The sequence below is a fragment of the Trichomycterus rosablanca genome, chromosome 7 (assembly GCF_030014385.1).
Source record: "Trichomycterus rosablanca isolate fTriRos1 chromosome 7, fTriRos1.hap1, whole genome shotgun sequence".
Lineage (NCBI taxonomy): Eukaryota > Metazoa > Chordata > Actinopteri > Siluriformes > Trichomycteridae > Trichomycterus > Trichomycterus rosablanca.
In genome coordinates this window covers 34,697,573-34,725,110 of record NC_085994.1, presented here as the reverse complement: position 1 = coordinate 34,725,110, position 27,538 = coordinate 34,697,573, and the positions used below count along the sequence as shown (strand labels likewise).

The 27,538-nt window shown below is 38.2% G+C and overlaps 1 protein-coding gene across 2 annotated transcripts; it reads right to left on the bottom strand.

Annotated features, from left to right (window-relative positions):
* Positions 1-1,733: 1,733 nt before the first annotated feature.
* Positions 1,734-25,689, bottom strand: inpp5l (inositol polyphosphate-5-phosphatase L). 2 transcript variants are annotated; one of them, XM_062999295.1, is made up of 16 exons: positions 25,303-25,689; positions 19,728-19,769; positions 19,473-19,573; positions 18,187-18,274; positions 13,598-13,661; positions 12,596-12,699; positions 11,374-11,426; positions 10,587-10,706; positions 10,367-10,451; positions 9,779-9,874; positions 8,485-8,562; positions 8,050-8,123; positions 7,848-7,959; positions 7,450-7,518; positions 7,301-7,358; positions 1,734-2,478 (listed from the first exon to the last, which is right to left on the bottom strand). In XM_062999295.1, exons 1-15 carry the CDS (start codon positions 25,369-25,371, stop codon positions 7,317-7,319), a joined length of 1,197 nt encoding a protein of 398 aa, XP_062855365.1. In that variant the 5' UTR covers positions 25,372-25,689; the 3' UTR covers positions 1,734-2,478; positions 7,301-7,316. The 2 variants fall into 2 exon arrangements, with proteins under 2 accessions (XP_062855365.1, XP_062855366.1); XM_062999296.1 differs by having other exon boundaries at positions 8,485-8,559.
* Between the last annotated feature and the right edge of the window lie 1,849 nt (positions 25,690-27,538).

The window sequence follows — 27,538 nt, the reverse complement described above, 5'->3', positions numbered from 1 at the left end:
TTACTTCAACTACAAAAAAAAAAAATGCTGTTTTTCTCATTTTATATTTTGTTTGTTCTAGAACAGGTGGGTTAAAATTTTAAAAGAGAAATCAGGCTAAAAATAACTGATGTAATATAGTAAAACACAGCATTAAGGCATTACCAGTATGACTATTTAATATGTCCTTATTCGAGTAGATCACCAGATCAATATATTCTCACAGTCCTAATTCAAACAACAACAATGCTTGTTCAAACTCTCTAAAATGCTACTAAACCACAGTGATCAACCTGAATCAATGTACACTTTGATAAAACAAATAAAACACATCCTCAATAAGTGCAAACTTGAACGGCTACCCAAGCCTAAACTGAGTCACAGCTACGAGCAGTGCCATAAATCGCTGCTTCCGTACAAAAGATAAAAACGAGACTGTTAAAAAGTAAAACTGTAGTGTTCAGCTCTCATTATAAAATCATAAACAGCAAATAAACATCAGTGCTTCTCATTCACCAACATCACGGCCTCGTATTGAACTTCAATGCTCTCGAGAGCAATTCATTATGTCTAGCACATCATGGATCAACTCCAACAAGTCCATTATTGACAAATGGGCTGTGCAATTTAACCCTCACACTTAAATTATCGACCTCTTAGTGATTCGTAAAATCCCGTTTGGGGAGGGGGAGGGGGTGTCATTCCGATTGCACAGACAGGGTCAATAAATCCTCGTCGAGTTGAAATAATGGCTCTCTTGTCATCTGTATAATTTGTGTCTAATTAAATTATGGTTAACACATATTGATATTTAGTGAATCAAATTAGCTTTAAATACATAGATTTAATACATATATAAATACATATATTTGAATTGTGATTTCTTTCTTACTTTGTTGAGCCTAATGAGCCATAATTTACCTTAGCCGCATGAATTACAAATATATAATCCATTTAAAGTCTTAAATACAATTAATAAAACCAAATCCATCTTATAGTACCCAAAATATACAAGTGAATCAAATAAAAGTAAAATATTAATAATAATAAATGTAAAGCAACTCAAAAATTAATCTATTAAAAACAGGAGTCAGTATATGCTGAGTGTTTCATACAGGAATATTAAGACACCATAATATAATTCACCTCGCCACCAATTACAAATAAAAGTGTAATATGAATAAAAAAGGAAAACGCTGGGAGTCAGTAACATGATGACTGCTGATGATCAGTGGATCAAAAGTTTGGAACAGTAATTTTAATGTATTATTAATGTATTTTTGATTGTAGTTCATAGAATTCATGTTAGAAATATTTTTAAATTAAGCTTTTAAAATTAAAACATTAATTAAGCATTTTATGTTAAAACAACATCAAATTTTGTATGTGATTTTTTCTTTTTAAAACCTTATTCTTGTTATTTTATTATTATTATTAATATTCAGTTTGTCCAATCTTTGGCAACGCATTAGCACTAATGTCCATTTTTATGGCAAACAGGACATTAAAATGAATTTAATTCAAATGTAATGCAATTAGCTTGGTGTTCACCTAATTAGATATATATATATATATATTTTTTAATTATTATTTTTAATAATTAAATAAACTACACAGTGCTTTTAGTGTATGACTGCCATGAAAACATCCTAAATCCTAAACGTTTTAAATATTTTAAAATTAAGATAAATACACCAGATATTAAAAACTTGGTAATGAACTTGACATTGTTGGTGGAATAAGAAAACACACTCTTGACCTTACAGGTTCTATTAAATCTAGCTCAGACAGTGGTCAGTCCTCACAGTTTTGGTGCTTTCTTATTTGTTTCTGTCCGAAGAAATATTTCATGTGGTGAACCATTCGTCATATTCAACAGAAAAGCCCCACGTTAACAGCTGTGTATTAAGATTCGGTAGCGTTCTGAAGCTCTAATTAAAAATCCGAAGGCCTGTCAGCCAGAGCTGCTCTGGGACAGATTTTCATATTTCACACAGCACTGACGGCTTTCGAATCCGTCCCGGCGGTCAGTGCGTGCATATTCTATTGATCGGAGAATCTGAGTAACAGCACCGTTGAGATACACACAACCACAAGGGCAAGAACAGGGAATGTCCACACTAGGACTGGCCTCAGAATCAACTTAAACAGAAATGTAGACTCCAGAGGCTACAAATGAACGGAAGATTAGACCAAATCCGGAATATCTGGTCACTGTGAGTGTGTTTACTGAGCAGCATGATGGCAGCAGCGAACAGAATGCTGTGTAATTATAATATAATGGAACAATAAGAACAGCCAGTGCTGAAAGCGCCGTGCATGTACATGGCTCTGTCATGCAGTCACACTATGCAGGGTTTGGTCAAAAGATGGAATGTAGGATGAAGAGAAATCAGGAGGACAGTAAAACTGGAGAATATGTCCATGCAGGTTGTGAGTCTGTAGAACAAAACTGTAGAGCAGACCGTAAACCTTCTTTACTGACACACACCAGCAAACCTAAACAAAACAATACAGAAAATAGAAAAATTACCAGTTTATTATAAACTAGTATGTAACTTACCAAAATCTTCAAGTCTATTAAAAATTTGACTTTAATTACATTTTCATTTCATTTTGATGTTTTACCACTGCTTTATCCTGGTCAGGGTCCTGTTGGGTTCATAACCAATCAACCAACCAAACCTGTATGTAGACGCCCAAAATGCCAATAGCACTGCTGGGAATTCCAGCCTTGGATCGCAGTGGTAGTGGCCTCACCAGTCCCCCAACTTTAACTACATTTCAGAACCTTGTTTTTGTGGCTGTATGAGGCGGACAGGGGGAAAAACCCAACCCAGTACCACAATGTGTTGATAAAAAATGTCCATATTTTGATCCAGTAGTGGATCCTTAACAACACTCTTCTTGTCAAATAAACATGAAAAATGCTAATTTCTGGGCTGTGAAGTTCACTTAGCTAGAAATATGCCTAATTCAAGCAAACATGAGGATTATTTATTTATTAGGATTTTAACGTCATGTTTTACACACTTTGTTTACATTCATGACAGGACAGGTAGTTACTGGTTTAATGTTAATGGTTTAATGTTAAACACAGTCATGGACAATTTTGTATCACCAATTCACCTCACTTGCATGTCTTTGGACTGTGGGAGGAAACCGGAGCTCCTGCATGAAGCCCACGCAGACACAGGGAGAACATGTAAACTCCACATAGAAAGGACCCAGGCTGCTCCACCGTGCCGCCGAACATGAGGAAGATGATGACCACTGAGCAAGTTTCCAAGATGGCCAGAACACAAATGGAGCTACTAAACCACATTAAGTCCTGCAAGTTATATTACTTAGGGCTTGTGATGATGCACCCACATAACAACATTGAAGGCAGTGTTATGACAGGACTAGTGAAAAGACTAATTTACATTTACGGCATTTAGCAGACGCCTTTATCCAAAGCGACTTACATTACAGTTACAGTATACAGTCTGAGCAACTGAGGGTTAAGGGCCTTTCTCAGGGGCCCAACAGCAGCAACCTAGCAGTGGTGGGGCTTGAACCAGCCACCTTTGGATTACTAGTCCTGTGTTTTAACCACTAGGCTACAGCTTGCCCTACTCAGAAGATAAAGAAGACCAAGAATAAGCTTAACTGACATTATGATGTGAATTGCATTGTCTAGTACAGGCAACAAGAGACCTATCTGTGCAAAGTGACGTAACATGACCCACTACATACCCAATAACTAAACACACAAGCTTTCTGATTGCACTTACAAATAAGACCAATTTATCTGACCTCCTAGTAAATCCAGACCCCGAAAAGCTAAAGACAGGGATTTTATCATGGAATGAGGACCAAAACAATTAAAACAATTACTGCTTTCAATTTATAGGACCGATATAGAAACCTTAACATCTTCATAATAAGATTTCGATTCAATCCTGAATGATCAACTGCAGTTCTATCCAACAATGATGTACCTCACCATCAGAAACCCGGTCTAATAGCTTTATAACCTATAGTACACACATAAACCTGGCAGCAAAACAAAATCATGGCCGTAAAAATGCCAATACCGGACAGCGGGGCAGGATAGATCACTGACCTGCTATGTGTAACTAATGAACACTGGCATCTTTATGGTGTTTTGCTGGGTGTTACGAACACAGCAAACAGCAAAACACAGAGTATTTAATAGCGATGGATCAGAGAGCTGGAGAGGGTAGAGTTTTTATTGTTCACACGGGAGCAATCCCCCGAGTACTACACTCGTACGGAATAAATGTGAAAGCGTGCACTAGAGTAAAAGTGACTGGACAGGAAGTGAGGAGTCTAAACTTGTGTAGACACATTTTATTCTAACAAATATGTGACTAACATGAATAAAATATAATATGTATATATAACAGTGGTGACTTCTCTAAGACTGCAAGGGAAGCTCAGCTTCCCCTAAAATGTCAAAAATTAAATGGTCAAATATGTACAGTTGTGTTAACATTTCATTGACTACAAATGCATTAGAACACGTTCATCTCGAAGACGAGTTCGTTCAGAATCAGCTACTTATCACAAATCGACTGACTCGAACTTCTCATACATTCCCGTAGCGTCAATGCATTTGCCCGCAGAAGCTGAGCGTCTATTCACTTCAACGGGACTGCATGGAAAAGTTTTTTTCATTGCTTCAAAACTCGCCGGTCATTGGATAAATGCCACGATTTTGTCCCACCCCCGGACGCTGAGCGTCTCTGGAGGTGAATGGAGCTGTGGGCGGGTCTGGACGCTGAGCTTCTGCAAGATGATTGGAGGATCAGTCGAAAGGCTGAATCCCGTTTTGATTGACAGCTATTTTGAGTTCTACACGTCACTTAATCACTGGGAGCTTCATTTTGCGAGTGAAGTCGAAAGACAAACTGCAACCCATTTCAGGCCATTTTCTTGAAAAGGAACAGAGGGCAGAATTTATGTATAAATAAATTGACAAATTTTATGATGTAAGCCGACAATGAGCTTCCCCTCTTTGAAAGACCAGCAGCCGCCACTGATATATTAAGTATTTTCAATTTGATTTATGTTGCATATTTATTTGTTTTTTCCTAAATATATTTATTTACATATTTCATTTTCTTTTCAGTGTTTCCTGGTGGAACTGGACCCACTGCGACCCTGGCCAGGACATGTCGGTTGATGAAAATAAAATAAAAATAAATAAATAAATCGGCACTTCAGGTGCTTGATTGACACAGTGATAAATCACACTACCCACTACCATTGAAAGCTAGGACTGGAATTAATGTGCTATCAGCCGGTCAGGTGTCTACACAGACATGACTGGCTGTATCTGAGAATGAAGGGGTGTCCGAACAACCTAGCCATTGGAAGGTGCCCAAACCGATGCAACCCTCCTTATTTTTATCCGGACTTGGGATCAGCGCTGAGAACGCACTGAGGTGCACCTTCCAATGGCTAGGCTGTTTCAGTCATCACCATTTCCCTCGTACATTAGCCAACCATGTCTGCGCAGATGCCTGACTGGTCGATAGCACCCCTAAGATTCCAACCCAAGCGCCTACATGAGATATATATATATGTAAATATATATATATTTGAAATAAATGTAAATGTAACATGTAAGTTTCAATAAAATTTTAAATAATGACTTAAAACATAAAAAACCTTATCAGTAACTACAACCCCTGGCAAAAATTATGGAATCACCACTCTTGGAAGATGTTCTTTCAATTGTTTAATTTTGTAGAAAAAAAATAAATCACAGACATGCCACAAAACTATCATTTCTCAAACTGTCAACCCTCTGGCATTAAGAAACAATAAAAAAAGAAACAAATATAATAGTTGTGGTCAGTCACAATTGCTTTTTTTTAGATCAAGTAGAGGAAAAAAATATGGAATCACTCAAATCTGAGGAAAAAATTATGGAATCATTAGAAAACACTGCACCATTATTACTTTGTTGCACCACCTCTGGCTTTTATAATGGTTTAAACTCTCTGAGGCATGGAGTTAACTAATGACAAACAGTATTCTTCATCAATCTGCCGTCAACTGTCTCTTGCTGTTGCCAGATCAGCTTGGAACCTTGTCATTGACCATTTTCTTCAATTTCCACCAGAGATTTTCAAATGGATTGAGATCCGGACTATTTGCAGGCCATGCCATTGACATTATATGTTTTCTTGAAGGAAAGTTTTCACGTCCTTTGCCCTATGGCAAGATGCATTATCATCTTGAAAAATGAAGTCATCATCACCAAACATCCTTTCAACTGATGGAATAAGAAAAGCGTCCAAAATTTCAATGTGGACTTTGGCATTTATTGAAGACCATCTCCCCTGTGCCTTTACCCGACATGCAGGCCCATATCATCAACAACTGTGGAAATTAACATGTTTTCTTTAGGTAGTTATCTTCATAAATTTCATTGGACAGACACCAAACAAAAGTTCCAGCATCATCACCTTGCCCAATGCAGATTCGCGATTCATCACTGAAGATCACTTTTATCCAGTCACCCACAGTCCACGATTGCTTTTCTTTAGCCTACTTTAACCTTGTTCTTTTCTTTTTAGGTGTTAATGGTGGCTTTTGTTTGGCTTTTCTGTATGTAAATCCCATTTCTTTTAGGTGATTTCTTACAGTTCAGTCACAGACATTGACTCCACTTTCCGGCCACTTGTTTCTCATTTGTTTTGTTGTGCATTTTCTGTTTTCAAGACATATTGCTTTGTTTTCTATCTTGATGCTTTGATGTCTTACTTGGTCTACCAGTATGCTTCCCTTTTACAACCTTCCCATTTTGTTTGTACTTGGTCCAGATTTTAAACACAGCTTACTGGGAACAACCAACATCTTTTGCGACATTCCACAATGATTTATCTTCTTGAAGGAGTTTTATAATCCTCTCATTTGTTTCAACTGACATATCTTGTGTTGGAACCATGATTCATGACAATCTGCTTTGTGCAACAGCTCTCCAAGGTGTGAGCACTCTTTTTAAACTGAAGAATAATTAGCAAATCTAATCTAATTTTCCTCAGATTTGAGTGATTCCATATTTTTTTCCTCTACTTGATCTAAAAAAAGCAATTGTGACTGACCACAACTATTATATTTGTTTCTTTTTTTTATTGTTTCTTAATGCCAGAAGGTTGACATTTTGAAAAATGATAGTTTTGTGGCATGTCTGTGATTTATTTTTTTTCTACAAAATTAAACAATTGACAGAACATCTTCCAAGAGTGGTGATTCCATAATTTTTGCCAGGGGTTGTATATAGTGCAGAAGTGAAGCTACTTACCATTTCATATTTTGTGTCATTGGATGTTAGTTTTCAGTGCAAAGAACAAGAAAACAGGCTGGAAAACAATTAAATAACAAAACATCACTTTCAAATAAATGTTAGTGCATTATTAATCATTGTTCGTGGTTTTTATGTGTATTATTTACCTTGTGGTCTCCCATGCAGACATTCGGGCCCAGTGTGTTATATACAACATTAGATTCTCCATCTTCTCTCTGTAAACACAACACACAATATACAATGGGGTTCTAAACAACAGACAATTCTGATTAGTCAAAATGTGTTATAATGTTCTATAATTGGCCAGTTATAATACAATAAAATTGATGATATAAAGAAATAACCCATAAGAAAAAGAAGAAAAAAAGAATGCTTTTGTTTGTCATATATACATATACATGAGTACAGTACAATGAAATTCTTTTTCCGCATTTCCTAGATTGTTTGGAAGCTGGGGTCAGAGCGCATAATATACTCATGGAAGAACATCCAATTAGTCCTGCAGTCTGAACAAAACTCAAATAGCTGTTAGAGCAGTGCTCACTCTGTAGATGATGTCCCGTGCACTGTGAGACATGAGGATACGATCACACCAGGACGGGCACCGTGTATTCATGTACTGGGTGGGTTTAGTGTAGTCTTCACTGTAGGGGTAACTGCAACACAACCAAGAAACACAGATCTTACAATGTGTACACATAATAATAATAATAATTTATATTCAGATTAAAAAAGAGGTTGTTCACCTGGGGGGAAAGAGAATCTTCTCTTCTGCAGTGACGTCCTGGAATGCTGCTGTTTCATTGTCGTACTTCAGCAGCTGTGGGAATTAATACGTGGATTTAAGCATACTCATACAAGTCAGTAATTTCTTTCTTGTAGAGCACACCTCGGCATTGTATGGCCCCCGGGCCACATCTGGTTCTTTGGCTGTTTCTAACCGGTCCGCATGAGGTCAGTCGTAATTAGAAATCATACAATGCAATACAATGTTGTTTTTACATAAGTTAACTTTTCTAACGGACTTTGCCCAATTGTCAAATATTTCTTGAAAAAATCTGATTCTAAAGATTTGTGCATCCATGTGGTATTGCTTAAAAATAATCAAAATGCATTAACAAACAAACCCATCACCCCACCCCCCTCGCTATTAGTAAAAAATGATGCTGTATGATGTTTACCTCTCGTCCATTGTTCTCTCTGAAAAGCATGTGGTGTAGGTAATCAAACAGCTTTGTCTCTATATGGAAAAGCACCTGCTGGTATCACAAACAGACAGAAAGAGAATAAATATATTAGGAATGAATTAGGGCAGAGATTATAAGAAAAAACAGAAAGAGAAAAAAGAGACAGATAGAAAGAGGTTAATGCAGGGCACTTTAAGAACAAGCCACTAAACACTGGGAGTACGTCTCTACTAAGGTGGCAGTAAGATGAATCACACCTCAGCATGAGCAATCTTAATGCAGACATGCATTTTCTCCACTGGTAAAAAAAGTCAATATCATCTCGCAAGTCATAAATCTGGCTGGACAGTGTTGGTTATGCTCAGGTGAAAATGGAGAGTGAATGAATCATGTCACATCGGTTCAGGTAATGTGCAGCAGAATAGGCCATGTTCTCCGTCCCAGTACTGGTGTGCAGGCCTGTAGGGTGTTGCCTCTGTGTTCTTTTAACTTGTCCAAAAGTGTTCTGAATGTTCTACATACACATGTGTAAATTTAAGTCTCAGAACCTTTAGAACGAGACATAAGAACAAAGAATTTTGTAGGGCTCTTCATTCTTTTTTAATATGCAGATGTTGTTTTTGCTGCTCTGACCTTTTACTTCTTTTTTCAGACTGAGAGCACATTGTGAAATCCTGTGTGACATACCTGTATTGGGACACCCCTTGTAATTTTTGAATTCATGTCTTTCACCACAACATTTGCTAACAGGTGTAATGAAACACTTATATAAAGGAAATTATATGCTTCCAATTTTGCAGCTACAGTTTATGGAAGGCTCTTCCTTGTTTCAGCTTGACTTGTGCCTCTGTGCACAAAGCAAGCTCTATAAAGAAATCTTGGTTTAAAGAAACTCCAGTGGTCTGCACTGACTTCTGACTTTACGTTGACGTTCAACAAGCTCATGGTCAGGGGTTCAAATACTTTCAATCTTTATTACCCTAATCTTTATTCATATATCCGTATATATCTTGTTCTCATATATCTCATATATCTTGTCTTTGGCTCCTCCTGCCTAAAAACAAACCAAACTGATTATCTTGTACTAAGCAGGAATTACATTCTCCACTTACACTGATTTCTAAGTGTAAGGAGGGAAGCTGATTTAAATAGACATACAAATAATGTGATATTGTGCCTGATTTTTTTCAGAATTCTAAATAAAAATAAATAAGATTCGTTCTCTTTTAAAAATAAACTTGTACCCATTGAGCTGACATAGTGTCAGATTTCTCTAGCAATTACACACCTTGTGGTCGTTGTCTCTCTCTTCATAGATGATTCTTTCCACTTCATTAGTGCTGTCTTTCTTCACAGTTTGCACCTCAGCAGATGTGGAGAGGCTCTGAATACACATACACACTTTTTAGACATTGGAACGCAAAATTTTTTTTGCATAGAAACTAATCTGTACCAATACCACAGATGTCGTGAACACACTAATTAATTATAATTAAAAAATGAACATGACCGTTTTTATAGCATTTATGCACTCAAAGCCATAAAAGGCCATAAAAATCAATTCTTATTCTAACCCTTTTCTGTCCACTGTCTACAAGCGTTTTTTCTGCATTTCTTTTGATAATTTTTCCGTTGACACCTGTTCCGTTTCTGTTATTTTGGCCACTCCTTACTTACGTTAGTTCTCTTGTTTATTCTGGCTCTTCAGCCACAGTATTGTTTTACCTTGACTATTGGATTTCTAAATTCTTGCAGGTACGAAGCTATACCCGGTGCCTCAGTGGCATGGCCAGCCCCATCCCACCCTGTTACACATTCACCTGTCTGTAGTTGTGTTGTATTTGTGTTTGTGCATGCACTCAGATGAAAAAAATACCTGTAGGAGACTTAGTGTGTCGAGGCGGAAGTTAAAATCTCCAAACACGAAGAAGGGCAGAGGACTGTAACTGCTGTCACATACCCTGCAAGCACAATGTTTGTTTCATGTTACCTACTCACACTCTTACATGATTTGAATTTTTTCAAATTTAGTGAAAAAATTTAAAATATCAATTATGATTCTATTTATTACATAAAATGTGTATACTAAAAGCTACCTGCTGATGACATATTGAAGAGCTTTCTGTCGATAGGTGGAGTACACAGATGGACTAGACTTGCATGCTTCAAGGTTAGAAGCATCGTGGAAAAGGTGCACATTTACCAAATCCAGGCCCCTGCAAATAAACACACACACAATTCTTAGAAAGATGTGCCACCAAAGCACAGCTGGCAGACTAGGTGAACATGAGTCTTGAGGACCAGGGTTGAAGCCGCCAAAAAGAGTAAAAAACAACTATTATTCAGTCTTACAGTGCACGTGATGCAATGAGCTGAAATATAAGACAGCATATTTGCTGAATTTGTGAATGTGCGAGAACATTTGTGTTGGTGAGCAACCATGTGTAACTAAGCTAAGTGTGTTTTTATGTGTGTCGTTAAGTCCGCTATAATTAATGAGCTGTCAGAGGGAGTGTCCCTGTCTGAGCCTGTGTACTGTATATGCCTGTGTTAGTACAGTAATTAGTCTCGATATCAATGCTGTCAGTCTTACCAGCTGCTATAATTCAGAAGCTGTCAGGATGTGTGTGTGTGTGTGTGTGTATCTCCCTTTGGTATCGTACACACTGCGCACAGCTGCCGCCATCACTGCTCTGCTATTGTATATCTGATATTAATGCCAATCTTACTGCACTGACACTGCAAATATAAAAGAAAAGCTTTTGTTTCACAGCGGACGCAAGGCCAGGACACACACACACTAAGGAACAGACTTAACGCTTATAAAAGGAATGACTGTGTAGGGCAGTGTGTGAAAGTTTGTGTGTGTTTGTGTGCACTTACTGGTCATGAATCATCCACCGTGTCCTCATGTAACCCTTCCGTGACCACTTTTTCTGGAATAAAAAACATTTAAATTCATATAATCTTATAAAATTAAAAAAAATATATTACTGTACAGGTTTAGTCACATTGTCAATGAAAAAAATAACTATAGAATTATTAATAACAGACTATAAGCAAGCTACTATAAAACTATAATCAATTAACCAATGACTGACTCATTTTTACACTGGGTACAGGGCAGAAAGACAATTCATCGCAGGGCATCAGTCAACCCCCTTCCCTCAGACAGCCAATCATGTCAAGTTAAGTCAAATTTACAGTGGACATCACTTTATACAGTGGACATTGTCTCAAAGCAACTTTAAAGCATCCAAGACCAACAGACTAAAAACCCCTGTCAAGGGCGACAGTGGCAAAGAAAAAATCCATTAAAATTACAGGATGGATTCTGCTAGCACTAGCACTGAGATTCTGAATATCTCGGTTTGAATCTCGGCTCTGCCCCCGGTTGGCTGGGCGTCATCTATCGGGCACAATTGGCTAATTGGCCACTGTGTCTGCTGGGTGGGATGACGGACTATGTGGGTGGGGTCTTTAAAAGCTATGTAAGGACCCTGGTTAGCAGATAGAGGCGCCTGTACAGAAAGCATGGGTGAAAAGAAGGGGCCCACTAGAACTAGGCAGCAATATACCCTCCTTGAATGCAATCAGGGGTCCCCCAGCAGCGGAAGACAAATTGACTATGCTAAATTGGGGGAAAAAGGGGAAGGAAATGCAAAAATAGGAACCACACTCAGAAGGGACCCATCCTCCTTGGGTCTGTGTAGATGATCGGCACAGATATAAAATTTAATTTATTCATGACTTAGAGCTGCCAGTTGGTTTAAATGTTTTTTCCCTTGATTTCCCCCCTCTATCTTGCAATCTAGTCATTTTAAATTCCAGACTGTGAATCCACAGTCACTTGTAAGGAGAACTAAATCACCACATGTTCCCTCTGACACGTGCCCAATCTGCTTCTTATCACCGGCCAGTTCTGGGTGCTCCGTCCAACTCACTCAGGTCCTCTTCAGCACCACTGTGGATTTAAACCCTGAATTCCAGCAACAGAGGGCTAGTGTTGTTTACCGCTGTGCCACCTGCGCACCTTCATGTATCAATCAGTTGGGTAAAAATACGGAATTTTTTAAAGTGATCTACACGTCATACACACACTTACATCAGACCAGAAGTTCCTGGGGAATTTTTCTTTCTCCACTGCGCTGACCACGTCCAGAGAACCCACGTACTTGTTGCGTCCGGTGACCAGTCTGAACTCCTTGGCTAAGGGAGAGAAAAAAAGAGACGAGAGAGGCCGAGGAAATGAGCGAAAGAGAACGAGAGACATGCAAACACGAAAATCAATACACTAATGTTCGCTTTACTCCCACTGCAGCGTGTGCTGAGATCCATAGGACACGAATTTGATGGGGAGCTGAATTCGTCAGCACGCTGAGCTTTATGGTTCTTCTATTAGGCTTCTTCTTAAAGGCTTATTCATGAGACGGCGTGACCAGAATGTACACGCAGCTGAAAGTTAAATTGTCCGTACGACTCCAGGCCAGCTGAACCGAATGAGTAACTGAATTTCTGAAAGATTGTAAAAAAATCATAATGTGATGCAAATAAGCTGCACTGGTGTTTAACTCACATTCCAGTAGAGGAAAACCATCATGCACCAATCAAACTGATAACATGCTCATCTAATGATTAAAATGTAATTATTTGACTGGTGCAGCAGTGTGGCCGCTCTGGCCCACCATCTCTGAGAATTTGTCAACTATGGACCTGGTCAGGCATCTAACACGGGCTGTGCTTGAGGGAGGGAAATCAACAAGGTTTTATATTATACATAAGGCTCTACCTAATTTCCACCACGGACCATGAAATGAGCCTTGTCCCATATAATATGCAATTTGCTGTAAAATTCAAAATTCAAAGTGTGTGTTTAGCGATTTAACGCTTTTCAATCATGTAAGGTTTAAATGCCTCAAGTTTACTGGTTAATTTGCACTATTAGGCCGTCCTTTGAGGTTTTGTCTATTGAATTTCTGCATGTGTCAAACTGGATGGTGCTTCTGAATGGCACCAGACTCAACACAACACTGACCGGGGTAAATAGTTTTAAAAAAATAAGCTAATTAATGTATTAGCTACGTAATTCAAACAAATAAATTCTTACTGTTGAAATCATACAGCTGGCAGTTCTTTAGTGACTTGTGAATGAAGTACATGCTCCCCAGCGCCTGTGAAAACATACAAAGGAAAAGGTTTTATTATTAACATATTACTGGTACAAAACCAAAAAACAAAACTGTGCCAGGTCTGGTATGTGGACCAGATCCGCTGTGGTGACCCCTAAATGTGGGAGCTGAAAAAATATTTAAATAATGAATTTTTACAAGGCTGTAATCACAATATGTCACCCTCATTCAGACATGCTTAAGGGCGGCATGGTGGGTTGCACTGTCGCCTCGCAGCAGAAGACCCTGGGTTTGATTCCCAGGTGAAACGATCCGTGTCCTTTCTGTGTGGAGTTTGCATTTTCTCCCTGTGTCTGTGCGTGGGTTTTGTTCCGGGAGCTCCGGTTTCCTCCCATGACCATGTTTGACATTCAAGACTTGAACTGATTAATGAGTAACTACCTGTCCTGAATGTAACCAAGGTGTGTAAAAAACATGATGTTAAAATCCTAATAAAATAAAATAAATAAAAAAACCGATATTCTTAAAATGCCCCCCAGCTTTGCATAATGTTAGGACCTGTCAGTGTTGATAGTTAACAGTAAGCATGAGTTTTAGCAATGTAATTCCACAACCCACTTACACAATTTTCTAACAACCCAGTTATGAATAAAATAATGTCACTAAAGGCAGATTATTAAAACCCATAACAAACATGCATAGAAATCTGCGCCCCCTCACACACACACACAATCTCAGAGCTGAGAGCGCTTTTAATGTACTGGCTGCAGCCTCTCATCAATCGTGTCTCGCCAAGATCAATATAAACAGAAAATTAAAACAATCACACAGTGATTAAACACGGGAGCAGCAACGCAGTCCTGACGCGGGCTAGAGAAAAATCACCTGCTGTTCTGGGCCACTTCACACCGCAGCGCTAACACCTGACAACTCCTTCAAGACACACACACACACACACACACTCACACACACACACACCTCCTCGAAGCGAGACTGGACGTCCCTATGCGGGAGGGAATAAATCTTAAGTAAAGCAATGTTAGTTTAATATGACGGTGCTTTCTGGTTGACCGGCCCTGAGGCTGGACGGTCCTACAGGGAGCTCTGACCCAGAGGCAGAAAGCCCAGAGTCGCACAAATATAGATGTATTTTTAACCTTAGGGTTCAGATTTACAGGATCAGATACCTTTTCAGGTTTTAAATGTTAGTTTTCCTCTTTAGCATGATGACTAGATCGATTTAGCTAGGCTCGACTTATATAAATATTTTGTCATCAATACTGACAAATTTAACAATCCTTAAAAAATAATAATAATTTTATAATATTAATATTATGATATAACAGCACCAGAAAGTGCTACTAACTTACTAGAAAGTTAACTGGCATTTTAATTCAGAATTAAAGTTGCTGTACATACATTTTTTCTTGACAATTTAAGAAAACCAACAATAAACTTATGTAATAATTATTTTATTTATTTATTTTATTAGGATTTTAATGTAATGTTTTATACTTTGGTTACATTCATGACAGAAACAGTAGTTACTTATTACACAAGATGAACACAGTCATCAAACACAGTCATGGACAATTTTGTATCTTCAATTCACCTCACTTGTATGTCTTTGGACTGTGGAAGGAAACCGGAGCACCTGGAGGAAAACCACGCAGACACGGGGAGAACATGCAAACTCCACACAGAAAGGACCCGGACAGCCCTACCTGGATTGTACCCTTCTTGCTGTGAGGGGGACAGTGCTATAATACAATAATAATTATAATAATAATATACTGTACAATAAGCAATAAGTTTAAAATTAACATTTAGCAATTGTAAAAATATATATAGATATATAGAAACATAAATATATATATAGATAGATGGATAAATATAAATATATATATTTTATATACTTAAAAAAACAAAGGTTGGTCTGGAACACACACACACACGTTAGCCGTGTCCTCATTCTACACTTCTCCGCATTCTCATTCCTCTTACACCGCCTCTATTGATTTGTTATCAGTTTCTGGAGGTTGTAGATCATCACTTTGCTGGGCAGTAGCGTGTGTGTGTGTATGCCAGCAGGCTGCAGCAGTACAAATCGTGTTTTGATAAAAAATCAGTTGTAAGTCAATAGATTTTTATTAAACGCTGCACTGATCTGATTGATGAAGATAGGTGTTGTGCAAAGACTCGTGTGTGTGTGTGTGTGTGTGTGTGTGTGTGTGTTTACCTACTGGAGTTTTTTTTTCTGCATTACCAGTGTATGTGAAATAAAAGTTTATTTCTACCGTTTATATTTATTTGATACATTTTAGGTACTTTAGGTCTGACCCATATCCCCGTGATATGTGCCATTAATTTTGCACAAGCTACATTGTCTTTTGCATATGTTAAATATAGCAAGTAAACATTGTGCATTAAAATGTTTTATACTTTAAAAACAACCAGGCATGTCATTTGACCAGGCATGCTCACAATTAAAAAAAAAAAAAAAAAGTTAGGTTTTCTTCCCATCCTTGGCAAAAGACCACTGTTCCATACACTTGTAATGGGTGCGACCAAACTATCCCGGTTTTATGGGCACAGAAAAGTCACCAGCAGTAGTCTATGACTAACAAGGAATTAGAAGGGAATGACAAAATCAAATGACATTATAATCCTTTCTACACCAGCAAATAAATAATTCATGTTGTTGTGCCGGGTCTACATGTATGTTAGGGGTGTAACGGTGTGTGCGCGTGTGTGTGGTGAGTTTAAGGAGGTGGCTGTGGGGTAAAACAGGCACAGATGTTCAAGATTACCGAAAAACACCCCCCCCCCCCCCCCCCCCCCCCCCCCCCCCCCCCCAAGTTTATTTATCATGGCCAGACTGAGGGTGCTGATCAATAGTTTTAATCTGGACTTAAACGTATTGACTGGTCCTGCTGGCTGGCCACTCCTGCACATTAACCCAGTCCATCAGCCTGTAGCACCAACAAAAAATCCTCTAACACACTCTCACACTTTCCACACACGATGGGTCTATCACTCCTCACCTGGGTGGGTTTAGGGTTAATATCATGCCAATCTCTCTAATGTCAACAATTTAGCCTTTAAATGCTCCACCAGTTCTTAAATACTTTGGCTACAATTGCAGGGAAAGTCGAACCATGCACACACGTTTTCAGCAGGGAATTGAGATGGTGGACAAAATAACAGAAACCCTACCCTTACTTTAAAGTGACTAAATAACAATTACAAACACAGCTACCTGGGTAAGTTCTAATAGATTGTTTTCCAATGAACTGCATGTAGCAGCTTAAAAATGTAAAGATGCAAACGTTTAACCAACAAAAAACTCATTCTTCTGTTAAGGCCGGTTAAAAACACCTCGATTTGTAATGAGAGGGGCCCTACAGATCTCTTTTTCTGTAAAGAGTCGATTACCTCCGCATTAGAAAGTGTAAATTGACTACTCGTAGTACCAGGAAAACTACAAATCCCATGAGATCTAGCGCTCATCAACGTTATCTTATAGCACCTGTTCTCGGAGCCCATTGAAAGGAACAAACATGATTGACTATGTCTGGTGTCCTGGGGATAGCCGATTAGCCTATATATTTGGAGGCACACTTGTAAATGCCCTCTTAGTGTTGGTCCCAAGACTGAATAAAATAAGGAGGGTTTTGTTAGAAAAGGCATTCGGCATAAATCTGTGCCAAGTCAAGTATGTACACCAGAATTATCCACTGTGGTGACCCCTAAATAAGGGAGCAGCCAAAAGGAAAAAAGTAAAAAGTAAATTGGCAGTTATGACAGTTTTACGATTTTAAATTTGCTTCTACACCTCTCCTACTGACCTGACTGTGCCATATTTCTGATCCAAGGTAAATGGCATTATTAGAATTTGCACTGCACATACTGTACTCCAAGTACAGTGGTAGCACAGTGGACAGAGCTTTGGGTTATCAATTGAAATGTTGGGAGTTTGAATCCCAGCTCTGCCAAGCAGCCACTGTTGGGCCCTTAAGCAAGGCCCTTAATCCTCTCCGCTCCAGGGGCGCCGTACAATGGCTGAACCTGTACTCTGACCGCAGCTTCCAAATAAGCTGGGATATGTGAAAAATAATTCATTGTACTGTATATCTGTCTATGTGTCAATGACAAATAAAGGTATTCTATTAATGGGCAGTTGGACAAGCATTCGAAAGGTCGCTGGTTCAAGCCCCACCACTGCCATGTTGCCACTGTTGGGCCCTTAAACAAGGCCCTTAACCCTTAATTGCTTAGACAGTATACCGTCACAGTACTATAAGTCTCATTGGATAAAAGCGTCTGTAAAGTGCCGAAAATGTCAATTTAAACAAACAAACCAGTAACTTAAACACAGTGTCAAACCTCCCCACTCAGTACAAAAAATATCACAACCCTAATCTATTTATAAGTGCTCTGTAGGATGCAGGAAACCAAATGTACTAACGATGAAATTTTACAGGTCAACAAATAAGATTTCAGACCATGGACTAGCGCTCCACCTAGTGGTAAAAACCCGAACTGAACAAGAACACACAGCACTCACTGTAAAGTTGTCCTCTGCTTTGAAGTCTGTGTCTATGTACACACACACTCTGTCAAAGTCTTTCATCTCTGAGCTCGACTCAATGATCCTGCAACATGGGAAAAGCAAAACAAAATGAACACATGCAAGATGTAACGTCCTGAACGGTCACAATTACGCTGGTCGGCAGGTAGAAGAGGCACAGGTGGACGGACAGTGTAGATAGATCCCTCTGAACGACACTTCAAAGCATTCTCTGTGCCTCATCAAACATTACTTGTGACAATTAGTATTATTCGTTTGGCTTCTAACTCGTGTGTGAACAAAGTAGCAAGTATTTTATTGTTTCTTCATGTTGAGTGCATTGTTTCTGCCACAATGTGGTCGCCTACATTATAGTTCCAACCACAATATTGTTCTAGTCCAGTACCTTAACCATTAGTAATCCAAAGGTCACTGGTTCAAGCCAGGTTGCCACTGTTGGTCCTTGAGCAAGGCCCTTAAACCTCAATTGCTTAGACAATATATTGTCACACTACTGTAAGTTGCTTTGGATAAAAGCGTCTGCCCACAGTCCAAAAACATGCAAGTGAGGTGAATTGGAGAAACAAAATTGACCATGACTGTGTTTGACATTAAAGACTTAAACTGATAAATCTTGTGTAACCAGTAATTACCTGTCCTGTCATGAATAAAAAACATGACATTAAAATCCTAATAAATAAATAAATACACTGTATGGCCAAAAGATTCTGGACACCTGGCCATGAGCTTGTTAGGCATGCCGAAATAAAATAAAATCCAAAATAGAGTGATCTCTGCAGGATACTTTCAGCTATAACAGCAGCCACTCTTCTGAGAAGGCTTCTCACAAGACTTTGAAGTATGTCTGTGGGAATTTTTGCCCATTTAGTCAAAAGATTATTTGTATGGCTGGGCACAGATGTTGGTCAAGAAAGCCTTGGTTAATGTTCCAGTTCATTCCAAAGCTGTTCAGTGGGTCTGATGTCAGGGCTCTGTGTAGGCCACTGGAGCTTCTTTAAAACATGCTTGCATTGTGCACAGGGGCACAGACATGCTGGGACATAAAAGGGCCTTTCCTAAACTATTGTTGCAAAGTTGGAAGCATATAATCTACTTTATATAAGTGATTTATTACACCTGTTAACAATTGTGGCTGAAACATGAATTCCATCATTATAAGGGATGTCTGAATACTTGTGTCCATACAGTGTGTCTTTGACTTTTAGACTGGTTTAGAGCGCCAATAACTTTAAAATTTTTCCTGTAAAGAAAAATAAACCTACCAGAAGAAGGTCTCTGCATGGGCCATGTTGGATTTGTAGTCCTTTCCCCCAACCTCCTGAAAGTGCAGGGCAATGAAGCGCGGCTTGTATGTGTCCACAGTCTGTTCATCACACAGAAAAAGAATTTAAAAAATAAATAAAGAATAAAAGACACTCTGCCTTGACTGAGGAGAGCCACAGCCTAACGCGTGCTTCTTTTGATAACAAAAATGGTAACATGCCACTCCTTGATCATGTAACTTCTTTGGAACTCACCGTGAAGAATTCTCGAAGCCAGTCACTCTGGATTTCACCAAGCTAGATAAAGTCAAATAAAAAATAAATAGTTAACATTCTCGCAGGTTATGTATCTGCTGTGTCCATTTACACACATATATTGTATGTTAACATTTATAAGCATACACAAAATTGTGCTTAAAAAGCTAATTTCACAGTGAAAAAAGGATTAAGACACCAAAACTTTAATGCTAGGTACCAAAGCTGTGGTTGGACATTAAAGCTTTAAATCATTTGTATACTTGGGCGGTGTTTTACGTTCTACTAGAGCAGTTGTAGCCTAGAGGTTAAGGTACTGGACTAGTAATCGAAAGGTCGCTGGTTCAAGCCCCACCACTGCTAGGTTTCCACTGTTGGGCCCTTAACCCTCAATTGCTTAGATAATATACTGTCACAGTACTGTCAACTGCTTTGGATGAAAGCATTTGCTAAATGCTGAAAATGTAAATGTACTTGGAAAACTGTCCTCCCCAAAAACCATTCCCCAAAGTAATGGGATACTCTAATGACCTACCAGTGGTAACTGAATTCAAGTCAAGACACTGGCTAGGCCATGCTAGCGCTTTTTTTTTACAAACTTAAGTCTACGTCACAGAGATCATTACTTTACTGAATGTTCGAACAACATTCAGCAAATACAAATTTGACCAGGACAAACAGTATTATGTACATGTTTTTTGGCATTAGTCTGTTGCATAGACAAAACACTAATTGCAATCCAAACAAAGCCACTTTTAGTAAAATTCACACATGTTCCATCATGTTTGTTTGTCATGCAGCTCCCTCACACAGCCGTCACACAGCCAACCGCAGGAGGTAAAAATTGTTTATAAGTGATCTTGTGAAAGCTGTTCCATAAAAGTGGTAAAACAAGAGGTCCAAAAACTCACAAGTACATGTCCACATATTTTTGGCCTTATAGTGTATATTTCTTTTGCAAGTGTATGTGATATTTGACCTCAACTGTATACCGTTGCCATGATACAAAAGTAAATATACAGTGATCATAAATTTTGGCCATATCAGTCATCCTTAGTTTCACATAACTTTTTTAAAACAAACTCACGTCTGTTTTATGGTTTAATCTTTCAGTTACCATGACAACCATAGTATAACTTACCTGAACCTGTGAACAAAACAGGTTTACACGCTGCATACAGAATCTTTCAACCATGAGAATGACATTCTCTTTAAAGCAGATTATGTGCGATGTGGACTATGTTTTTTTTTTCTTTTTTCCTTGACAGAATGGAAAGACGGCAACGTCTATGGAAACTTCTTAATCTCCTGACTCCTGAGAATTTCCTAAATTTGTACCACATCATTTCCTCCCTCTGGGCTTGGATCCAAGGAACGGCCTTTTAAATTATGTTAAGTGCTTTTGAAGCATCCTGTATTTCTGGCTGCACCCAACGTGTTGGTAAGAGAGCCAGAGCGCTGTGGTATGAATGGGCATGTATAAGGAACAATAAAGGAATAATACAGGGTCCTGAAAAGTGCTGTTCAGAGGCAGCTGAATGAGAAGGAAATGACTTCTGGAGTGTTATGCAATGTAATGAGTAACGATAAGACGGTAGCTCTGCATTGTGCAACAGAAGTAAGATCACAGTTTGACCTGAAGAGGAAGAAAGATGTTAAGATGTTCAAAACATATGCAGGCATTTCTTGTTATAGCATGGCTGTGCTCATGTGCACAAAGCATGGTCCATTAAGAAATGATCTGATGAGTTTGTTGGGGCGTAACTCCTTTGGGATGAATTTTGGAGTGTTTACTGCAAGCTAAGGCCTTCTCGTCCGACCTCACAAATGCATCCCAGAGGAGTAAAGCATGTTATAGCTGCAAACAAGAGGCAACTACGTATTAATGCTCACGGTTTCAGAATGGGATGTCTAACTAGCGTATGCTTGGATGTCTAGGTACATTTGGCTGAATATTGTTTACATTAAATGTATTATTGCTTATATACACACTGAACTATATACATATAACAATATGTCAGGTAAAGTTCAGTTCAAATCTGTTGGTCGAGTTTTTTGCTTTACTTTATTTTGGGTGGCACGTTGGCTCTGTGGGTAGCACTGTCGCCTCACATAAAGAAGGTCCTGGGTTTGATTCCCTGGTGGAGCGGTCCTGTGTGGAGTTTGCATGTTCTCCCCGTGTCTGTGTGGGTTTCCTCCCACAGTCCAAAGACATGCAAGTGAGGTGAATTGGAGAGTTTCTGAGTTTCTTTTTGGAAGCTTGTTTTCACAGATCGTACGTCAGAGTTGATCTATTTAGAAAGGTTGAGTAGAGAAATTCTCTGGGGAGAGATATTCATCTGTTTATGATCACAATAAACCCAAACATGAACACTCTCTCCCAAATATGGCCTGAGGAAGCCTGGCACACAGCCAAATTTCCACTGGTGTACAATCACCCCAAAGTCTACACAAACACTTCATAGTGGAGGCAATGCCCTGACAAAACTATTAAAACAACAAATATCAGATATTGAAATGGAGTAAAGATTGTGATCTCAAGCCAAGAGCCTACAAAAAGCATTCCAAAAGGTTTTCTAAGTAAATGAACAAATTTGCCTGGAGGGGAGAGAAGCTGTGAGCAAATGACTGTCAGTGTATCAGAGTTTCCAAGTGTTCACATTTTCAGATTTGTTTTCTTTTCAAACACAAGTGGTGTTTTCGTTAAGCAGTGCCTGTGTAGGACCTTTTATTGTAACTGATTTATTACCAATTTATTATTATAATTATCAGTATTATTATTATACTCTTTTAATAAGAAAAACACACTTTAAATCAAACACACTTCAAAACACACACATTGGTATGCACAAACACATATGCACTAAAACATGCACAAAAGGCATAAAATAATAGGATAAACTACTACTTTAGCTCTGGTTAATCAAATATTCTTACAGTTTTATATAAGGTGAGAGTATCTAATAGAACAGGATGAAATAGAATTATTAAACCTATTTAAGTAAAGTATTACACAACTAAGAAAACATCTGAAAAACACCAAGCTGGACTGGCTTGTTTACATTCCTTCTGCTAGTCACGCTTAAGGCATTCACACAAAAGGCCTTCACTTCACCAAAATCTTTACTGCTCACAAACGCTAACATGTCAGACTGCCTTACTAAATGGCAACGTCTCAAAAGGTTAAGCTAAAAATTTACCCTACGCACCTCTAAAGCTTTTCTATGTTTCGATCACTATTCTTTCCCCTCAGACATAACCAGTCATGAATGTGTACACGCCCCACCACAATGTGCTCTCAGTGCCAGTCCCAAACCAGGATAAAAATAAGGAGAGTTACATCAGGCAGGGCATCTGGTTTAAGAACTGTGTCATATCAAGTATGTGGACCAGAATGATCTGTTGGCGGACCTCTAAAAACATTCCAATGACTACAGTTAAATGAATTATTTACTTTTTAGAGTACTGGGGGTTCTTAACCTGTAACTCAGGCATTATAATGTGTGGTCATAAAACTTAAATTAGGCATTGTGGCTGGGTATTTTCCTTATAGACTGCCTTTTAGAAATATTGTCAGTATCACATTATATCTATAGTGGACACCTATACACTTTTCAACACATGGCCTAAGTAAATCGGCATCAACCTACTTTACAATATTATATACAGAATGTACAGGAATGTAAACAAACAAGCTGCTCCAGCAGTTAAAGGTACTTGTGTGTATACAGCATACAGTAAAGTTTTTTGGTAATAGGACAAGTAATTCAGTAAAAGAAAGCATTGTATAATATTGCAAAAAAAAAGTTATTTAAAAAGTTATGCGTGTATTAATTTTTGGCTTATTCTACAGTACAAATTTTACAGGTGTTATGGGTTAAGGTTCCTGAAACCTGTCAATGAATTCTGCAAAAAGCAACAGACAAAACACATTTTAATGCAAAAATTACTACAAACGATCTAAAATCTAATTGTTAAAAATGACAGAAAAGCCCAAAGTGCTCCATAAACACTGTAATTTTTTTCATCATGCATAAATGGTTTACTTGCAGTTTGGGGCATCCCCTCTAACATTTTTAAATAAAACTTGTTTTATATTAAGCAAGTTTTTACATGTTTAATACATAAATCACAGTTTATTCTTTTTTTTTTCCTTCGGATAAGGCGCTTGGGTGGCGCAGAAGTCTATAGTAATTGTGAAAACCACAAACATGCAAAATGAATAATGCAAGGCAAAGACACTTTAAACAGTGCTCAGTACACACAACTTACTCAGTGTCATCCAGGCTCAGTCTAAAGGAACCAATCCACCTTTTGCATATTTAAGGGGGGTGGGGGAAACTGGAGTACACATTAAGTATATACAAGCAGTGACTAGAAACAAGGTTTGAACCCAGTTCCTCAGGAACCTGAAGTTGTGTGGCAACCAGTGTCTGCATTGAATACCCAATTTACAATTCTGTCATAAAACATGTCATAAAGAAGCTTCCAAAGAATTTCACTGTACTGTACATGTGTATATGACAAATGAAAGTTTCAATCTGTCCTGGATTACCCTGAGTTCAAGGGTTTATAAACGTTTAAACTGATTTGTATGTACAGGCTGCGTTCCAAATCGCATAACAGTGGGCCAAAAAGTGAGTCAGTAGTATTTTAGTAAACACTCTTCAGTACAGTTGTATGCAGTTTGGAACGCGGCCATAAAACTGCCGTCTGTGATGACCGCCGGTCAGTTTCTATTAATACTTATATTCATTAAATAAATACGTTAGTGTAAAGTATATACATTTGTGTTGGGGTTTTTTTCTGTTTAAAATAAAATGTAAAGTCATTTCTGTCTACATTACAGTGCTGCACTGCACTGAACCTTTTAAACGTCTCACCCTGGCGGTCGGCTTCCTGTTGAATTTGAATACAAACACAACCGCGCTTGTAATGGGCGGAGAATCTTCCACAGCGAGTCCAGTGACAGGTGCCCAAAACCCGGGGAGAGGCTGCAACTCCAGTCCGAGGATTCGAAAGTAATGATAGGCAGAGCCGAATTTACTATACTAACTAGTACGTTAAAATAGTACGTACGCTTAGAAGCGTCCATACTACGCAGTACGGTAGTATACGGCTCGTAGCCTAGCGACTGAAAATGATAACGAAGTGCGTAAGAACGCACAAATATTATCGAGGTGTATGAACATTAATGCAACAATGATGTTTTATAATGGTTATAATATATATTATAATATACAATTGTGGATATTATAATGTTTGTTGGCTTGTTTATTGTTAAATTGCTGTTGTATTTTGGTTACCTTAGCACAGTCGCACTAACCGTTGCTAAGTTTTAGAGAGCTGGTATAGCAGGTGTTATAGCAAACTTCTACTTTAGTACACATGGACCCCACCAAGCATCCCAAATATCATACAAAATCAGTACAACACATCCAGTTGTCACCTTATCCCTTGATAAGGGTTATTCATTTAAACATTACACTATTAAATCAGCACTTGTATTATTCCATAAATAACCTGTTACTCAACCTGCAAATAAATATGCATTGGTGTAGTGATGCCTACTTACGTTGTCAAACAAGGAGCCCACATTTGCAGTGACTAGTAAAACGTCCGTCAACGTCTCCATGTTCTCCATGAATTCCAAAAAAAGAAACTAGTCCGAGTAAAAGCTCATAAACGGGAGTGTCTTTCACAACCGGAGCAGTAAAACGATTTACCGATTACAGTAGACTACACTAGAGGCTCTATCTTATCTTCACCACATAGTTCATATTGCTCAAACCGACATGTCTCAGTGTCGCCGTTAACATTGTTCACTTTCTTTAACTTTTCAAATCAAACTGTGAGCTCGACAGCGTTTTGTCTCCTCCTGCATTCATCATACTCGGACGACCGGTTCTTACAGGCATTAACACGAAGCACTGCAGCGTTAGTACAGCACTACATCAACCTCCTGTCTGCCATCGTTTATGCCTAGTAAGCGTCAGATCACGCCCCCTACTATAAACCGAACTGTATTTGGTCACGCCCACCACGTAATGTAAACACTGTACACAGAACACAAACGGGTCTTTAACTCCGCCCACTTGCCTTCAACAATCGCTAACCCCGCCCACAAAAGCTGTGATAAATAGTATGTGAGCTTAACAACGATTGTTAAACCTAGAACAGCACTTTATTTAAACATTTATATGATTTATACCATTTATTTTATCATTTTAAATAAAACCAGAAATACAGCACATTTTAAAATGTAAAATGTAAATAAAATAGGCCTTATACACAGTTAAGTTAAATGTTTTATATACAGTACATGTAATGGACATGTATGTCATGGAAGTATTGATGGTTTTTTAGTAACTAATTCATTAAAACACACACCTTTGTCTAAATAATGTAACTTATATAATAGGTTTATGGCAGGTTTTTAAAAAATGAGCATACAGGAGCAATTCATTTAACTTTGTGATGTCGCTCGACATGATCCTCCACCCAGGACTAGAGGAAGACAAGCATCAAGGCTCTTCTCTGTACTGGCACCCAAGTGGTGGAACAAACTTCCTCTGTCCGAACATCTGAGTCTCTTGCTGTCTTTAAAAAACGATTAAAAACCCATCTTTTTACTAAGCACTTAAGCTGACTTGTACTTACTTACTAACACTATCATTTCTTTAAAAAAAAAACCCAAAAACTTTGGTTCTAACAGGTTTTAGCAGATTTGTGTTCTTGGACTGTTGTTTACTTAAACTAGAGTAAGGTAATGTTTACTATGGAAGCACTTCTGTAAGTCGCTCTGGATAAGAGCGTCTGCTACATGCCGAAAATGTAAATCCTAATACCTCATTAGTGAATATAATTGTCTACAGCTTGTGACTTTCCTGTGCCCAACAGAGTTAGTTTGAGAACACCCATTAAAAAATAAATGGACCTCTCTTGTTCTCATGTCAAAGTCAAAAAGAAAATGCAAACTGCCACATTATGGTAACAGGCAATTTGTTTAAAAGATCAAGTATACAAAACACTCTAAAAACAACCTGCCGTGAATGAGAAGCTGCTGGAATGTGGATGGCACTGTCCACAGTCAAACAAGCTTAACATTACCATAAGCTTTGAGGTTGCTGGACAAAGAAAAAAAGGCATGCCTTTTTTGCATGCCAGTCTCAAGCCCATGGCAGTGTAAAGCTCACTTGACTATGGTCAGAGTCAACCGAGTTTGAGAAGTGTTCAACTTATGGTAGAACTGCATTACAGTCATTCAGTCAGGAAAAAATATTTGCAGAAATTATTTAAATACCCAAGCTGAGATGACCAAAACATATGTATGTAATTAAAAGTGACAATATACCATGTTAATAATTTCTGACTACAGATTCATGTCATTATATATGTTCATTATGTAGTATGTGCACATGTCATTTTCATTAACATATTGAATAATGTGACAGATGTAGAGTATAACTGTAATAACAATAATGATCATATTATTACATAATAATAACTTATTAATTAAATGTGTATGTGCAGTCCTTCCGGACCCATAAACCTGACCAGAATGAAACATTATTTATTTATTTAGTTATTTTTTATATTTTAAAAATAGTCAATAAGCTTTTTCCTACAAGCACAATGTATGAAATGATGTATACTAAAAGTACTATACAGCCTAAATTTACTTGCCCTGTGATGAAGTGGAACCCTGTCTGGTGGTTTTTTCTGCCTATCGCCCAGTGTTTACCAAGAAAACTACTATGGACTAACCACAACCCTGACTCTGACCCTGAATTAAAATGAAATGAGAATAA

Excerpts from the sequence above, each read along its gene's own strand:
- inpp5l (XM_062999295.1), bottom strand. The coding sequence starts at position 25,371 with ATGGAGAACATGGAGACGTTGACGGACGTTTTACTAGTCACTGCAAAT. Across the intron at positions 10,707-11,373 it reads CGGTGGATGATTCATGACCA|GGGCCTGGATTTGGTAAATG; the intron begins GTAAGTGCACAC and ends GTTTATTTGCAG. Across the intron at positions 7,960-8,049 it reads AAGATTCTCTTTCCCCCCAG|TTACCCCTACAGTGAAGACT; the intron begins GTGAACAACCTC and ends GTTGTGTTGCAG.